Genomic DNA, 19,222 nt, shown 5'->3' with positions numbered 1-19,222 from the left:
CCTGCAGGGGAGGGCAGTTGGGGACAACCAGGCCTGCAGGGGAGGACAGTTGGGGGCAAACAGGCCTGCAGGGAAGGACAGTTATGGGGGACCCAGACCTGCAGGAGAGGGCAGTTGGGGGGGACCAGGCCTACAGGGGAGGGCAGTTGAAGGGGACCAGGCCTGCAGGGGAGGGCAGTTAGGGGTGACCAGGCTGGCAGAGGAGGGCAGTTGGGGGCGACCAGGCCTGCAGGGGAGAGCAGTTAGTGGCAACCAGGTTGGCAGGGGAGGGCAGTTGGGGGGTATCAGGCCTGCAAGGGAAAGCAGTTAGGGGTAACCAGGCTGGCAGAGGAGGGCAGTTTGGGGCAACCAGTCCTGCAGGGGAGGACATTTGGGGGGGACCCAGGCCTGCAGGGGAGGGCAGTTGGGGGCAACCAGGCCAGCAGGGGAAGGCAGTTAGGGGCGACCAAGCCAGCAGGAAAAGGCAGTTAGGGGTAATCGGGCTGGCAGGGGAGCAGTTGGCCGTCGATCGGGCTGGCAGGGGAGTGGTTAGGGGGTGATCAGGCTGGCAGGCAGAAGCAGTTAGGGGCAATCAGGCAGGCAGGCAGGCAAGCGGTTGGGAGCCAGCAGTCCTGGATTGTGAGAGGGATGTCCCATATTGGAGAGGGTGCAGACTGGACTGAGGAACACACATTCCCCCCTTGTGCACGAATTTCATGAACCAGGCCTCTAGTCTAAATATAAATATATTTTTTTATTTTGAAGTTTTATTTCTATACAAATATTTTAAAAATTTATATTTGAATGAAACCGAAGTAAATTTACCAAAAAAATGGATAACCACTGTTAACATCCATACACACTTCTACCACTTTCTTATTTAAATGCACAGATTTGCTTTTATTGTTCAGGAAACATCTCTCTGGCAAATGCCATTAAATTTGGAGCCACAGTCTTCAGAATACACTTGATTTCTTGTTGTGACAGCACAGCTCATGCTATCAGTTGGTCCAATCATTGAAAAACTAGGAGATAAAGGTCAGACTTTAGAGAATTTATATTTTTATAATGATAATTATATTTGTTAAAGTCTTCTTCAGCCAAACTGGTATAGGTATCTCCTCAAATGTTGCCAATGATTATATTTGGGCACTCTTGATTTGCTTCCCAGTCAAGCCCTCCCCAACCCCTTGAACCTCCAACCAAATGTCTCTCTTATTGGAATAGCATCAGTTCAAACTTGAAGACTATAAGAATCCCTGTCTCTTCCTTCCCTCTCCATTCTCATTAAGTATATGAGCAAGCCCTGGGTATTCTATCCCAAGATAAATCCTCACATTTATTCACTTCTAATCCAGGCTACTGATACCTCTTCCATATCTCTGGTCATTGGCTTCTAAATGAACTTCAGTTTCAATTTTGTTTCTATATATTAATTTTCCACATGGCAGCATAAATACTGTTCTTTAAAAGGTAATTAGATGTTAAAATGGAAGTTTTGGTAAAGACATAATATATTAATGGGAGTTACAAAGCAGTAACATAGAAAAAAAATTACTTTTTAAAGTTAAGTGAAACTGTTTAGATAATGTTAACTTCCTTGTTTAACTTCCATAGTGTAATAGGGCTAGGAAAATGTGTAGTTAGAATATTTTTGGAGAAAGCTATTTTTTAAAACTATTTTTTAGTTACTGATTCTTGTTTAAAATATAAAAATCAAACACTATTATAACCATCTGCACATCATTTTTTGTTAAATAATCAAATTAAAGCTTTTAAAAAAGATGTATTACCCTAACAATATGTCAGTTTCCAAGTAAAATGAGCCTACATATATTTTACTAATATTTTCAAAGATTACAATCAAAATAAGTCCAAAAAATGAACAGTACTGGATGCCTTAGTTTTATATTCATGAAAGATGATGGAGAATAGAAGTATAAATATCCAGCCTGAAATCACTCTGACTCTGTGGCTTTGCTGCAACTTGCCAGGTCTCAGGTGCTCTAATAGTGTAATGTGCAAAGAAAATGAGTGCGCAGAGGAGAACTGGTGAATGTATATGACACTTAGGGATGTTAAAGCACTCTTCCATGCATTACCTTATGTTGTTCACACAAGAACATTGTGAGGAAAGCTTCATTCTCCTTTTCATACAGTTGAACAAATGGATATTAATAAGTTTGGAAGAATTTTCTAAGGGCAGAATTTTAAATTCATACTTTCAGATATCAATTCAAGAGGCATTTTTACATAGTCTGGGTGTTTTTATTTATATGTAAATTTTATTTTTATATTTACTATATAGGAAATATTTGCTTAACATTATTTTAAATGAGATTCAAATAAGTTTAAACATTTTTAAGTAGTCAATTTTTGACAAATAACCATTTCCAAATGCCATAATGAATATTTTCTAACTCTATTTCTCAACATTATTTATTCCAACCCCCTACCCCACCAAAAAAAGGGGAGGCAGAAAGAAGAAAGGAGAGAAAAATAATTTTAAAAGAAGGCAGGTAAGAAGAAAGAAAGAAAAATCTTGAAAATCAAGGAAGCTTAATTAAAAATATTTTTCTATAAATAAAACAGCATCATTACATCATCCCTCTGCTTCAAATAACTACTTACTGTTTTAGTTCCACAAGAGGGTGTTTATTTATCCACATCCATTGCTTTCCTGGGGATATAACGTATAATCCAATCCAACTAGGACATCCAGGTTTTAAACTCTTCTGTATGAATTCCTAGAGACAAAACAGTATATTCATTCATTCATTTATTCAAAAACATGTCAATGCCTTCTATAGAGTAAGGTAATGTGCCAGAGTAAGGTACTTGATAAAGAAAATAATCATTTATTTCATAAGTAATAAGGGTTTTTGAAATCATAAACAATGGTAATTACATTATGGCTAATGGATGTTCAAATCAATGACTATAAACCAGCCACACTTTTTAGAATTGCACCTAGAATTTTTCCCTGGGCACTTAGACCCTGTTTTTGACTCCTCACCAGCTCTTTCAAATTGTGAATCACCGGCAAATGTGCCTGGAGCTTTGAACAGTCACGCTGACTCTCATTCCAAGTTTTAGAAAACGTTGAAAACTTGTAACACTTCCCTTCATTCAGCAGCCAGTCATTTGGGCATATATAATTATTTCCTGAAAGAAAATGTATGAAGAAAAAGTTAAGTAAAGTCTACAGTTAATAGAGAAAGTATAAATAGTATCTAATGTGATTGACTGGAAAATAGACCTTTACCAATTCACTTTTTTTTGTGATTAAAAGGCAGCTCTATTAGAATAAAAATGAGATTCATTTATTCATTTGTGTATTTCCAGTACTGGGGGCAGGGTTTTGGGTGACAGGTTTGGAAAGAGCAAAGCTTGTGAATTCTGGCCTGTATAGTTAGAAGAAACAATTGTATAATATTTTGATTGTTTATTAACTGAAAAAGTAAAAGCCTGTTGTTTAAGTCCATTCGTTATTTGATTCTAATTCCTTTCTCTCAAGGTTTTCTTTACAACTGGCACTTCATTTCTGGGAGATTACTTACCACTACCATTACTTACTCCATTGCATTGGATACATACTAGTATATCCTCCTGTGTTTTTCCTTTATACTGTTCCCTTAGCCTTCAATCGTTTTCCCTTTATTTGCATAATCTAAATCAGTGGTTCCCAACCTTTTTTTGGCCATGCCCCACCTAAGCATCTCTAAAATCCTGATATCCCCCACCACCTGCGACATATCATTCTTGTTATTCAAAAGTGAACTCTTATTCATGTGGAGGAAGCCTAAAAGGCCATTAACTTGGTCTAAGCAAGCTTCCAAAGAACATGGCATCTATGAAAGAGAAAAATAAAAGAACAAAAGGGCAGTTGAAGTACTGAGGAAGAAATTCTTAAAAAATAATAATAATATGAAGTGATATGAAAAAAAATAGCAAATAAAGATTCAAAGCATACAATAGAGAACTGAAGTGCATAAATACCTCACAATATATATTTATATACTGTATATCATGTATATGTGATATATATGAAGGCTTTGTTTTTGAAGTGGAAGTACAATTGAACATTAAAAGATAAGTTAATTTAGAGCAGTGGTTCCCAATGTGGGCACATGCCTCACAGGAGGGCAATTTGATTTTCAAGGGGGCAATTCGAGAATGAGTTATTAACAGTGAAATTTTTGCATTTCTTATGGTTCTAGGAGCTTCATATATATATATATATATATATATATATATATATATATATATATATATATAAAGAAATATTATGCAGTAATTAGAGAGAATGAAATCTTGCCATTTGTGACAACGTGAATGCATATAGAGGATATTATGCTAAGTTAAATAAGTCAGGCAGAGAAAGACCAATATCATATGGTTTCACTTACTGGTATATGTAGAATCTAAAATCAAAACAACACAAAAATAGACTCATAGAAACAGACCAAAGGGATGGTTACCAGAAGGGAAGGGGTGGAGAGATGGGTGGAAAAGGGGATTATTATGATCTCTGAATGCATAATAATCTGGCCACTCAGTATATATGTGTATATATATGTATAATAGAGGCCCGGTGCATGAATTCGTGCATGGGTGGGGTCCGGCCAGCCTGGCCATGGGTGAAAAGGGGATAGGGAATTTAATAAAAAATATGGTGATAGATCTGCAAGGTGACAGATGATTACTAGAATTAGCAGGGTGACCACATTGTAAGGTACAAAAATTAACCAGTCATAATTTCGGCCACCTTTAAGACATAACATTTAAGTATCATTTAGCAAAGGATGGATAACCTGTTTTACTAAAATCTACTGATTTAAATGCTAGTGTTTCTAAAAAGTACTTTCACAGCAACATCTGGACTAGTGTTAGACCAAATATTGAATATCATGTATGGCCAGGTCAAGTAGACACACAAAATTAACCATCACAGCTGGTTTAAACTACACTAAATATTCTATGACATAGTTATCATATCGCCATTTGAAAGTTAAAAAAAACTGATATTTAATTTGCCTAAATTTATGTGACCAGTTGGTTGAAATTTCTTGATTCAAACAGAGAAGCACATTACAGACAAAACCAACCAAACAAACAACAAACAAACATTACCTGCTAGGCTGCTGATATTTACATTCTGTGAGAAATCCATTTTTTTATCTATACTCGGTGCAAATAAAAAAATATATAATGAGTAACATTTAATAAAAAGCAATTTAGGTATATGAGAATAAAAATACTAACATAAGATAAAGACATGCAAATAAAAACTGAAAGTATTTCTCTTATACTAGGCTTCTACTCCTCTCCTTCCCCAGAATTAGCCATTTCTTAATCATATCTATTTTTATTCTTTTGAGTGCTAATCACAATTCTAAATATTGCATTCATTCCTTTTTTAAAAAATTGTTGACACTATTATAGATGTTCCCCTTCCCCTCTTCCATTTGCCCACCTCCACCCAGGTTTCCTTTTCTCCACATCCTGGCCAGTACTTGTTGTTTGTTGATATATTAATGATAGCTATTCTGGTAGGTTTGAGGTTGTATCTCATTGTGGATTTAATTTACATCTTTCTACTGATTAGCGACATTGAGCAATTTTTCATGTCTTTTGGCTATCTGTGTGTCCTCTTTGGAGAAGTATCTACTCTGGTCCTTTGCCCATTTTTAATTGGATTATTTGCATATACACTGAGTGGCCAGATTATTATGATCTCTGAATGAATAATAATCTGGCCACTCAGTGTATATCCTATATAATAAAAGGCTAATATGCAAATTGTCCCCTCGAACAGGAGTTCAACCAGTAGGCAGGCCAGCCAACCACTCATGTCCCTTCCCCTGGCCAGGCTGGCCAGTTCCCACCCACGCACAAATTCACAAATTCATGCACCGGGCTCTAATACATATGTATACACACACACACACACACACACACACACACACACACACACACTGAGTGGCCAGATTATTATGCGTTCAGAGATCATAATAACAGATTATTATGCGTTCAGAGATCATAATAATCTGGCCACTCAGTGTATGTTCTTTGGCTAATCTCTTCACCTTCTTTCTTCCAGTTCTCCCCACTCCTCTCCCCTCTGACATCTGTCAGTCTGTTCCATGTATCCATGCCTCTATTTCTATTTTGTCAGTTTATTTTGCTCATTTGATTCCACATATAAGTGAGATAATATGTATTTATATTTCTCTGACTGCCTTATTTTGTTTAGCATAATAATCTTCAGGTCCAACCATGTTGTCACAAAAGATAAGAGTTCCTTCTTTTATATGGCCATGTAGTATTCCATTGTGTAAATGCACCATAGCTTTTTTATCCACTCATCTACTGAGGGGCACTTGGACTGTTTCTAGATCATGGGTATAATAAATAACACTGCGATGAATACAGGAGTGCATATATTCTTTCTGATTGGTGTTTTGGGGTTCTTAGGATATATGCCTAGAAGTGGAATCACTGGATTAAAAAGCAGTTCCATTTTTTATTTTTTTTAGGAAACTCCATACTATTTTCCACAGTGGCTGCACCAGTCTGCATTCCCACCAACAGTGCACTAGGGTTTCCTTTTCTCCACATCCTTGCCAGCACGTGTTGCTCATTGATTTATTAATGATAGCCATTCTGGTAGGTTTGAGGTGATATCTCATGTTAATTAAATTTACATCTTTCTAATGATTAATGACATTGAACAATTTTTCATATGTCTATTGGCCATCTGTGTGTCCTCTTTGGAGAAGTGTCTATTCAGGCCCTTTGCCCATTTTTTAATTGGATTATTTGTTTTCCTGGTGTTAAGTTGTATAAATTCTTTGTATATTTTGGAAATTAATCCCTTATCAGATGTATCACTGGCAAATATGTTCTCCCATACAGTGGGTTCCCTTTTCAATTTGTTGATGGCTTCTTTTGCTATGGTGAAGCTTTTTAGTCAAATTTGTTTATTTTTCCCTTTGTTTCCTTTGCCTTAGGACCGTGGTCAGCAAACTGCGGTTCGCGAGCCACATGCGGCTCTTTGGCCCCTTGAGTGTGGCTCTTCCACAAAATACCACGGCCTGGGCGAGTCTATTTTAAAGAAGTGACATTAGAAGAAGTTTAAGTTTAAAAAATTTGGCTCTCAAAAGAAATTTCAATCGTTGTACTGTTGATATTTGGCTGTGTTGACTAAGGAGTTTGCTGACCACTGCCCTGGGAGATGCATTGGTAACAATATTGCTAAGAGAGATATCTGAGATTTACTGCCTATGTATTTTCTAGAATTTTTATGGTTCCACAGCTTACATTTAAGTCTTTTTTCCACTTTTAATTTATTATTGTGTATGGTGTAAGTTGATAGTCTAGTTTTATGTTTTTGCATGGTTCTGTCCAATTTTCCTAACACCATTTATTGAAGAGACTGTCTTGACTCCTATGTAGGCTCTTGCAACCTCTGTTAAAAATTAATTGACCATAGGCATGGGTTTATTTCTGGGCTCTCTGTTCTGCTCCATTGATCTATATGCCTGTTCTTATGCTAGTACCAGGCTGTTTAATTACATTGGCCTTGTAGCATAGTGTGATATCTGATATTGTGATACCTCCAACTGGTGTTTTTCCTTCTCAAGATGGATGAGGCTATTCTTAAACCTCATACCTACTTTTTGTATATTCTTTTTTGTTATTTCTTCTTATTCCAGAAACTCCCATTTTATTATATCAAGTGTCTTCAGCTTCTTAGTTGCATTATTTAGAAAACTGTAGAAACCATGAATCCATCCATTGGTCTGGTTGTTTTAAAAAAGATTGAACACATAATACACACATTGAATACCATTTAAGAGGGGGGAAGGTGCAGAAGTCCACCTAACAGGGTTTTCAAACAGGTCCCCCTCCCCTGTTTTAACTAGCATATTAATACACTTAAATTATTCTCTTTCAAAGTAATACGAATAAGCACATAATAAGTCAACTTTTCACTGGAAGTTTATTTTTTTTTAAAAAAGATGCAGAATAAGTGCATATATTATATTTGAATGTTTCTTAATTTTTCTTAAGTTTAAAATAATTTTGTAACATGACATATGGCTAGAAAGTTTAATTTACCAATTTTGGACTACATGTGGAGCAGAACTTGATATTAAGAAAAAGTAAAGATCAGTTTATCTTCTAAGATAGAAAAAATAAATAAAAACTCCATACTCACTTGAAAAGTTCAGGCCAATCACTGTCATCAGGTAAATAAGGATCCCGATGGATCCAAATACTAGCAAAATGCCATAATAATGTAGATACAGTGCAAAATCTGAAATGTTGATTTGTTTTTTCATTAATTTTAGAACTCTTGTGATAATTCACTTTAAACACATTTTCCTGTCTTTGTTAATTGTTTGGTGATATTTTTTTATAACTTAGCATTATTTATTAAATTATATATTATATAAATATACACAATTCATAATATATAGTATTATATGTATTACGTATTACTATATAAAATACAATATAACTATATAAAATTTGTATTGTATATATAACATAACATTATATATAATATAAATATATCTTCTATGATCTTTATATTACACAGAATACTATGTAGTATATACTATATAAATAATATGTAATATATATATTCTATATTTCATATATTACATATGGAAAAATAGAAATTAAATATGTGATTATGTTCTGTATGTATATTGCTATCATAGATGGGACTCTTTTTCTTAATTTCATTTTTGGATTGTTCAGTGCCAAGTGTATATATGTGATGGGTATTATTTATTTTAATGGCTCACTGCAGGAAATAAAAGAAGGAAAGGAACATTATTGAAGTTCTATTATGTTCCAGTCACTGTAGTGGGAATATTCACATGTTATCTCACCTTTACATATGATATATTGTATATCCCTGGTTTTGAATTTTCAGACAGGAATCAGTGTCAGCCTAAGCTACTTAGCTCTCCCATCAATGCTGCATTTACAGAACGTTGGCATAGTACTAATTTGGATCAAAGTTTGCAGGAATTGTCTCTTTAAAGAGGAATAAATGAGGAACCTCCGGAGAATTAGGAATATTGTTTAATATAATCATAGGAATATTATTTCAATCTAAAAGCATTCTAGCCAATTTGCCTTGCTAGTGGCCAAAGAGAAAGTCAAGTAATTTGATACTCAGGTAATTATTCCCAAATTTGTATTGGCTTATAAATAAACATGCACTTAATTTCATCACCATAGTCATACATTTCACAAATAGTTCTAAGTCAGTGATTTTCAACCGATGTGCTACAAGAATTTTTAAAACATGCAATATCTATTTACTAGTCAGGAGACTTATCTCTTTTCCCTTAGATTTTCAAATTAAAAAATGACAAAAAACATATTTTTTGGTGTGCTGCAGACTTTTAGTAAATGGTTTATGCATGTCATGAGATGAAAAAAAGGTTAAGAATCACTATTTTAGGTTGTAATAAAAGAGTGCAGTGAATAAGGTTGAGAATCACTGTTCTAGGTTGTAACAAAAGAGTGCTCTTTCTCCCATCTGGATGTACCTGGATGCTTCATTTCAATTGATTTCTATGGACCTAGTGTATCTCTTTATATCTATAATACATAGTTATAAGATGTGCTGTTTGTGGTAAAACTTTTGAAATTTACTACTCAATTGTCTGTATTTCAAAATAAGTCCCAAGTAAGTTTATTTTTCTTTTTATTTTCTGGCCTGTGGATATTTCTTCCCTCCGGCAAAAGTAGAAAGACCTCTACTTAGCTAAAAACCCTCAAAATCTATTTCTGCACATTATGAGGGAATACCTATCCTAGGCATGTTTATCCAAAGTTAGCTGGTTTCATGCTTACCAGGAAGGGAAATTTTAAACTCATTGCCAAATCAATATGCTGCATATAAAACTTGTCTATAAAACCTGTAACAGATCTGAAAACAAAACAGCCTTGACCAGATACAGCAATCCTAAACAGCAAAGATTAGTATTGTCATTTATTTTGCCAACTCTCATTCCCAGTGGGTTATTCTGCCAGCCCCATGGCTCTTTTTAGAAGATTAATAAAATATAATCTGTGTATACAAAAATGTCTTTTTAAGCAGTAAAATGCTATAGGACCACTGTTACTCCCACCCTCGGCACTAGATCTTTACCTCTGAGTATAATAAGCATCTTCACACAGATATCATACCCAAAGATTTGCCTTCAAGAATCTTATGTTTTGTAGGAGGAATAATTTTTATGAAAATGCTAACTTTGACCTTTTACTTGAAAGTTACCTTTGTATTCTTATTATACCACATTGAGAAGGTTATACATTATCTATTAGCATTTCGATGCCCCCATGGCTACAAAAGTACTGTGGGGGTTTTTTGTTTATTTTTTTATTGTTGATGAGAAAATGAGTCTAAATAACCTATCTTAGGCAACATATGACCATTTTGTAAAATCCCAGAATATAGTTATTTTTAATACTTTAAAATTATTCAAAGATAATTGTCTTCCTATGAGAATAATGCAATTTTAAACTCAAGTCTGAGTGAGAAATAACAATATTCCTACCTTTAGATCTCTGCCTGGATTTAAAACGATCCTTGAAATTCAGCTTCATGTAGCCATCTTCAGTCTCCATCTCCTCAAATATTTTCATGTGATATTACCAAGAAAATAGAGAATAGTTTCAGCGTTGGATGAATATTCCTGCTAGCACAATGTACCAAAGACTAAAAGGAAGTCCAAAAATAGTCTGACCACACAGGATGTGTTGGTGAATGAAATGGACAGACATATTAATTTCTGAGTAAAATTATGTATCCTGCCAAGTAAAAGTGGGTATTTTGCTTCATTCTTTTCAACAAATATTTATTGGACACTTACTATGTACCAGTCATTTGTGTGCAGTATATTAGGAACATAAAAATGAAGAAGACAAACATACTGTCTATATTCGAATGAGAAAAAAATATATAAATACCAAACAAACAAAACCAGTGCTTGGCTAGATAAGAATAAAACTTTTAAAGGTTACTATCTTTACTATATGTCAGTGTTGTGCATGCATACACAGAGGAAATTATCACTTTTTAGTGGTGATTGGTAAATCACAGGCCAGTGGTGAGAGGAGCATATAATGAGGGCATGAAGAAAGGTAATATCAGACCTACATTTAACCAGTTGTCATAACAGTTATTTTAAATAATTACCCAAAATCCCTGTGAGAGGTATGGCTATGATGGTCTGAGGTGACTCTCCAAGAAATGATCAGTGCAGAGGTGATGGTAAATTGAATACAAGGGAGATGGATCTAACATACTATGAAGTCCTTGTGGTACTACAGTAGATCTGTGGGCAGGAAGTCAAATTCATTATTGGATTAAGAGTATACCTTATTAAAACCCACTATTTCCCTCTTCAATATGGTAGTCACAATGTAATCTCCCACCAAGCTAGCCTGCTGTCCCTCTCAGAATTGGTATCTTAATCTGGGACACAGATTTGGCCATTGCATTTGACACATTGGGCACTCAGCTCCAGGGCATCCTTGGGTAGTAGATGACAACTTTATTGATCCCGGGCATAGGACTCATCTCAGTTGCATGGCCATTCTGTATTAGTCCATTGATCAAACATCAGAGTGTCTGGAGAAAGAGGCTTCCTGATGCCCACACCACATACCATTCTGTCTACCTGATTATTGAAAGTCTCTTCCTCAACTCTGGTTATCAAAAATTGTGGGTATTTACCTAGGAATTAACTTCTTAACAATCTGTGTTCATTCTGAATAATCCCTATGCATACTTCTCCCTCAAATCTCTTTGTCACTAATGTTCTAATTTTGTTCTTTTTGAGTTCTTGACCAGCCAATGAACCCGTTAATCTCTGAATATGAGTCATTTTAGATTTATATCGCTAGATACTCATCTTTCCTGCTAGATGAACAGCCAGATATATCACCCAAATTTCTGTTTAACTCAAAGATTTAATTTAACTCCACTTGTTTTTCAAGGGAACCCCCTGAATGGGACTATAATGTGGCATCTATTTTTAGCAGTCATACATTTCATATTCAGTGATAAAACTTTTCTTTTTACTTCTCCACTATGTGATCATATGGAACCCTTTCCCTCTCTTGCACCAAGTCTATGTACATGGTTCAGGTGAAGAGAGAAAATTAATACAGAAATATACCATGGGAGTTTGAGCCATCTGCTCATGTAGTTTACTGTACCTTTTTGGAATTGCTCAGGCCTAGCCTCCAATATGCTCCTTTTGAGTTTATGATAGAATGCTGCTCTACATTTCAAATTTTAGGATCTATTAGGTCAAATTGGTCACATGAGATCATATTCCTGCTGGTGAATGAATATCATACTAAAGTTATAGACTCTTTACTGCTTATTCTTCACCAGGTACAATTAGCCTAATGTCATTAATGTAATGAATCTATTCTTCATAATAGCTATATCATGTTCTGAGATATGTCAAAATGAGCTAGTTCTCACTAAGATATCTTATGGCAGGAATCAGGAGAACTGACATATACCTGGGCAAAACAGTAAAGAAGTATTCTTATGAAATTCCATGAAAAGATTCTCTGCAAATGGTGGAAAATATCTGTAATACATGTATCTGACAAAATGATTGTTTCTATATTATTTATACACTAAGAGGCCCGATGCATGAAAATTTGTGCAAGAGTAGGCCTTCCTTTCCCCGGCTGCCAGCACTGGCTTCCCTCTGTCACCCAGGACCCCGGCTGCTTCCCTCCTCTGGCTTCCCTCCAGCCCTGGCTTGTCAGGAAGGACGTCAAGAAGACGTCAGGTCTAATTAGCATATTACCCTTTTATTATTACAGACTAGTGGCCTAGTGCACAAAGCTATGAGAACAATAGCTAAGGGGTGGGACATTGAAAGGAAATCAGGAGCCCATGCCCATGTGCCCCCGGGAGTTTCCATGTTCCCTGAGCCACCAGGAAGTTGCGTGGGTAGTCTGTCCTCCCCGCAGCTTCCTGAAAAACTATTTCCAAAAGTCCCTTCTGTGGCCAGAGTCATGCCTGGCGAGCCAGGAGGTCCCCAGTGAACAGCTTGGGCCGTGCTGAACTCTTTCTACCGCTCAGAGCTGGATAAGAGGTGCTCAGAGGTGAACACTACAAAGTTGGGGATCTTGGAGGGAGGAGGTGCTCTCTCTCCCATGCCCCCACCCTTCAGATCCATTTCTCTGACTTTCACCACAATCGCCACCTTATGGCCATTTTTATATTGCTGCCTTCCTCTGTAGCTCTGGGGCAATCAGTAAGGGATGAGATTTTATCTCTATGCCCAAGGCAGAGTTCAGGAGCCTGGCAGTGATATCAGGCTTGTCCTGGTTACTCTGAGTGTCCGCACTCCATTCGTTCCCCGGAAATTGTACCTGTAGGCTTATGGGTATGTGCCTTGGGGCAAGTTCTGGCTGAGCTGTGGACATCCCGGGGCCGGGTATCAGCACCGCCGCTGGGGAGGTATCCATCCACAGGAGCTGCCATCCTTGGGCCCGCCCACAGGAGCCACTGGGGATCTGTGGGAAACGTGGGAGCCCAGAGGGAGCCTGGATGTAGGCCAGGCCTGGGAAGGGTGCGATGGACTCTGCTACAGACACCCGTGGGAGACCCGCTCATCAGATTGGGATTTTCTCTCTCTGGAGGTGGGGACCAGTCCAGCTTGGAAGTGGCAGTTGAGGGTGGTAGGGAGGAAGGAGGGGAAGGCGGATCGCAGTCCAGGGTAAGGCGCGTTCTTAATATTTCAGTTCCACATCCAAAGGAACACGGCAATAGCCAAGGGGTAGAACATGGCCCTGATGCCTGAGGGGGAGTTTCAGGGGGCCGGCGTCAGTATCAAGGTCATCCTAGTCATGCTCAAGTGTTCCATGCTGCATTTGTTCACAGTAGATTGTACCAGCGGAGTATAGGGGGTGATTTTTCCACACAACCCCCAGCCCAAGTGTGGGGCTGCCTGAACCAAACAGGGATCCAGGAGCAGGTATTGGGTGCCAGGTTGCGGACCTTTCCGGGAGATGGGGCCAGGGCCGGGTGGTAGGTAGAAGTTGCAAAGGGCTCGCCTGCAGACACACGTGGATGTTGGTCATTGGGCTGGACTTCACCAGCACTTGCTCTTGAGATGGGGGCCGGCCCAGGCAGTACATTTGTGAAGTGCCTCTGTGGGATTTTCCCGAGCCTGCAACCAGAGACTCAAAGGGCAATAGGTAAGGGGTGCAGTGCAGCTGCAGGGTCTGAAGGGAGAGTTCCAGGGGCCAGCCACTGCTGATCCCTGGTCATTCCGGCTACACCTCCACCACCCAGGCATTGGGACTTCAGCCTGTTTGCTGGAGATTGCACCTGCCAGAGGCGGGAGAGGCTCATGCAGCCGGCTAAAGGCTGAGTGGCTCTCACACAGTGGGAGCACACTGACCACCAGGGGGCAGCTCCTTCATTGAGCATCTACCCCCTGGTGGTTAGTGCGCCACCGGTTGTTCAGTGGTTACAATGTTATACCACTTGTTTTTTATATATATAGATTACAACTCATTATATATCTATCTATCATGTATATGTATTAATTGGCATAAGGCCATGAGAATGCTCAACAGATCATTAAAAATGTGTAAATTAAACTACATTTAGATATCATCATATAACTACTTGAATAGTTAAAATGTAAGACCATATCAAATACTGCTGTTGATGTGGAGCAACTGGGACTATTCTACATTGATGATGGGAATGGTACAACCTCTTTGGAAAATGTTATCCTATATAATAAAGAGGTAATATACAAATTGACCCTCAAGCTCTCACATCACAAGATGGGCGCCCCACGTCATCACAAGATGGCTGCCCCCATGTCGTCACAAGATGGCCGGCAGGGGTGGGCAGTTGGGGGCTACCAGGCCTGCAGGGGAGGGCAGTTGTGGGTGATTGGGCCAGCAGGGGAGGGCAGTTGGGGGCAATCAGGGTGTCAGGGGAGTAGTTAGGTATCAATCCGGCTGGCAGGGGAGCGGTTAGGGGACAATCAGGCTGGCAGAGAGAAGTGGTTAGGAGCAATCAGGCAGGCAGGCAGCAAGTTGTTAGGAGCCAGCAGTCCCGGATTGTGAGAGGGATGCCTGGCTGCCGGTTTAGGCCTGATCCCTGTCAGTCGAACATCCCCCAAGGGGTCCCAGATTGGAGAGGGTGCAGGCTGGGCTGAGGGACACCCCTCCAGTGCACAAATTTCGTGCACCGGGCCTCTAGTATGTTTATAAAATTAAACATATATTCCCTTTTTAAACACAGCTTTATTTGAATATAATTTATATACAGAAAACTGCACATATTTAATTTGTGCAATTTGATGAGTTTGGACATAAGCAAACACCCATTATACCAGCACCACAGTCAAGGTAATAGACATATCCATCACCTTACAGATTGCATGTTAATCACAAAAATAGAGGGGGAGAAAAAAACACATTCCTCTATATAACCTAACGATTCTACTCCAAGGTATTTCCTCAAAATATTTTAAAATAAATGTCTACAGAAAGACTTTAACAGAAATACTTATGCTGGTTTTATTAATGATAGCCAAAAATTGGAAACAACCTAATTGGGTAATGGATAAACAAATTTTTATGTACCCACATAATGAAATATTACTCAGCAATAAAAGGAATGAACTGTTTGTCTATGCAACAAGGTGGATGAAATTCAAAGGCATTATACTGAGCAAAAGACAGCAGGCTTTCAAGAATGTATACTATGTGGTTCCATTTATGTAAAATTCTGAAGGCAGCAAAATTCATCTCCATTGATAGTAGATTAATGGCTGGCTGATTCCAAAGATAGGGGAGGAACTGCAAATGCACATCAGGGGATATATTCTGGTGATGCAAATGTTTAATATTTCCACTCAAATTTTGGTTTGACTGTTTTTCCTTTAACCCTTTGCACTCGCTTGCTTTTTTCTCGATTCCTTTATTCTACTCGGGATTTAATTTTTTAAATACCCCAGATTTTACAAAGTCTGGCAGTAGAATAAAAAACTGGAGTTTCTTTTCATACAAACTTATTTATTTGGATTTTTTTTATATTTCAAATTATTGATACATTCAATACAATTCGACATACGAGCTGCTACCGATGCTAACTGTGTCGAGTCACACATGACATCCGAGTGCAAAAGGTTAACAACAAAACTAAATTTCACTCAACCATGACAGTGCAATCTCTCTATATTCTCATAATTATGCACTCTTAGTTTTATGACTAGAATATTTTGGTGATGACACAGGTAGAATATATTTTCCAAAAAAACTTTTAATCTTCGTTCTGTCCCTAGATGGAAGCAACAATTCTGTAATTTGTTCTTTTCTTGTGTATTTTACCTTGCATAATTTTGTTTTGGGTGATGACAGAATTGACCAGAGCTATTTATTTGGAGCCACCCAAAAGAGTTTAATGCTGCATTTCTTATTCTCATCACATTTTCTTTCTTTTTATTCTTTTGTACTCTTTCCTCTGTTCTCATTTTATTTTCCCCTCAGAGTGTCCCAGTCAGAACAAACGCTGTGCTACTCTTATGGGACATCAGCTATTTTCCTTTAGTTTTCTCCCTTTTATGTATAATACATGTATCTATACTGTTGAGGAGGGATCCTATATAATAAAGAGGTGATATGCAAAATGACTGTCACACCCTTACAAGATGGCTGCCTACGACCAGGCTGGCAGGGGGGTTAGTGAGGGATGACCAAATAACTAAACAAGCAGGCTGCATGGGGCAACCAGGCCGGCAGGGGGGTTAGTGAGGGAAGACCAAACAACTGAACAGCAGGCTGCATGGAGCGACCAGAACAACAAGGAGGGGGTAGTTTGGGGCAACCTGGCCAGCAGCGGGGGGAAGTTAGGGGTGATCAGGCAGGCAGGCAGGTTAATGATTAGGAGCCAGCGGTCCAGGATTGTGAGAGGAATGTCCAACATCCCCCGAGGGGTCCCAGATTGGAGAGGGTGTAGGCTGGGCTGAGGGGACCCCTCCTCCCTTGTGCACAAATTTCATGCACCAGGCCTCTAGTATAAAATAATTTGATAACTCTGATGAGGACAGACCTGAAAATAAAATTGTGCCTTGATAACCTAACACTGGCATCACACTATCATCTTGAATATTCATGACTCCATTCTGAGGACTTTTTAACTATACCTTTTTCTTTTTTTCCCTCTGTTTTTTCCTCTGTGTATGTTTGTGCATGCAGATATCCACATGATACTTGAGTTCGAAAGAGAACGTGATTTTTGTTCTTGTTTCAGTAGCCAGTTGAAACCATAGCTTTCTGTCTCTTTTGCTTTCAACACTTTTAAGATGGACTTTCTGAACACGTGATAATTAAGTGGTAATGTCCTAAAGCATGCCTCAGTATTTTTATCTCTCATGGTTCTGGAAGGACACTAGTTACTTACCACTCTTGGGAGAATTGAAAAACTTTACAGGATAGTTCAGATGTAGACTCTGTATGGAGCAATAAGAATATGTGAGTTCCTACAGCCGCCTGGGAAAGGAGGGCCTCCCCAGCAATGCCAGGAGCCCCCAGCATGTGGAAGGCTTTAGTAACATCTGTGGTCAGGTCCTTTGCCAAATTTGGGAGGCACCTGCCCAGAAATATGGTACCGTGGGTCACTGTGCCACTGCTCTTTATTCTGCTACATCTAAACAGAATAAACTGGAACAGGTAGGAAAGAAATTGTTGAGAGTAGCACAAACACAAAATGGCTGCTTTAATTATGGCTCCCTAACATAAAGTGTTCTATTAAAGTGAAAAACCTAAATGACATGACCTCCAAAGAGAGCTTTTTCTCCCTTCACATCCAACCTGGGTCAATTTGCCTGCTAAAAATGGTTGCTAGGACAATACCCCCAGGAGTCATTTCTACCATGATGAGTGTCTACCATGGAGCAGTGCCTTGTACATTGACTTCTGTGTCTCCTTTAGATGAATCTACTCTTTCTGAATAAAAACAAATGATCCTGAAGAGCTTCCTAAGTAAAAGCCAAATATTGAAGTGGGAAGTTAAGATTGATCCGTCAAGTGTGGGTGGAACTGTTGCCGAAGGAAATAGGATTCTTCCATGGTATGTGAGGGGAAGCATTTCATGGATACACACATAGGAAGATTTGAGGTATAGTGGCAAGATTTATAGGAATGAAAACAAAGGACTCCGTGCCCAATGTCCTATCTAAGACCAGGTGGCTTAGTTCTATCTCACAGCAGAAGAAGTCCAGCCTGTGGGGCCACTGGCCCAAAGCTGCCCCACCAAGCCCAGGAGGAGGGCCCGGACCCAGAGCAGCTATGCCATGAGCCCAGCATCTGAGGCGTCCAGAGTCCAGCACTGTCTCTGTTCCCATCCTGCCTATGTAGCTGCTAGAGAGAGAGAGAGAGAGAGAGAGAGAGAGAAAGAGAGAGAGAGAGAGACCCTGAACCTCAGGCCGTTGTTAAGCTTTGATTATATTTCCTTGGGTTTGGGAGAGAGCAGGCTTTCTTTCAAACTATCCAACCTTTTTCCTGGATCTTCTGGGGTTTGGTGCCTTTATTATATCTGCTCGCCCCCCCCCCCCCTCCATGTTCCCAGGCTAAACTCTTCCCCTTTATAGTTGCCATTTTGGCTCCTACTGCATGGGCCTCAGCAGAGGAACTCCCCCCTCATTGTTTACCCCTCTCCCCCTTGAGTCTGGGGGGATGGCCAGCTGCTCCCTGGGAAGATTGGAAGCCAGTCTTTCCTGCCTGCTGGCCTGGGGCAGAGGATGCAGCTGCTCCCTAGGGTGTTGGTGAAGCTGCCCCTTCCCAGTTCATCAGGGTTAATGTCTCATGCCATTTGCCCTCTTCCTTTGTCAATAACCTGACTAACTACTGTCACAGAATGGGTGTCCATATCAGAGAGAACTATGTTGATACCTTTGTCAAAAACAGGATTCAGAAGCTGAAGAGGTTTTATGAAAGTGTTGATTTTCTATCAGTGAAAATTCTTAAACTTGGAGAAAAATAAAATGCTTCCTGACCAGAAAACACACACACACACACACACACACACACACACACACAAGAATATATGACTTCCTTTTTTTTTTCTTTTTAAATCTTTATTGCTGAGATGTCCCTCTGTTTCCTCCCATTGGCTGCCTCCACGTGGTTTCTGGCCAGTCCCAGGCCTTCA

At 39.0% G+C, this 19,222-nt stretch overlaps 1 protein-coding gene across 1 annotated transcript; it reads right to left on the bottom strand.

The window, feature by feature from the left end:
- Window positions 1-886: 886 nt before the first annotated feature.
- KLRF2 (killer cell lectin like receptor F2) lies at window positions 887-10,656 on the bottom strand (the record flags this gene model as incomplete). The annotated part of the gene is made up of 6 exons (XM_079775467.1): window positions 887-1,004; window positions 2,611-2,726; window positions 2,996-3,144; window positions 5,113-5,160; window positions 8,204-8,302; window positions 10,569-10,656. 6 exons carry the CDS (start codon window positions 10,654-10,656, stop codon window positions 887-889), a joined length of 618 nt encoding a protein of 205 aa, XP_079631593.1.
- Between the last annotated feature and the right edge of the window lie 8,566 nt (window positions 10,657-19,222).

This window comes from Cnephaeus nilssonii (assembly GCF_951640355.1).
Source record: "Cnephaeus nilssonii genome assembly, chromosome: 6".
Lineage (NCBI taxonomy): Eukaryota > Metazoa > Chordata > Mammalia > Chiroptera > Vespertilionidae > Cnephaeus > Cnephaeus nilssonii.
This window is presented reverse-complemented; position numbering and strand designations above follow the sequence as displayed.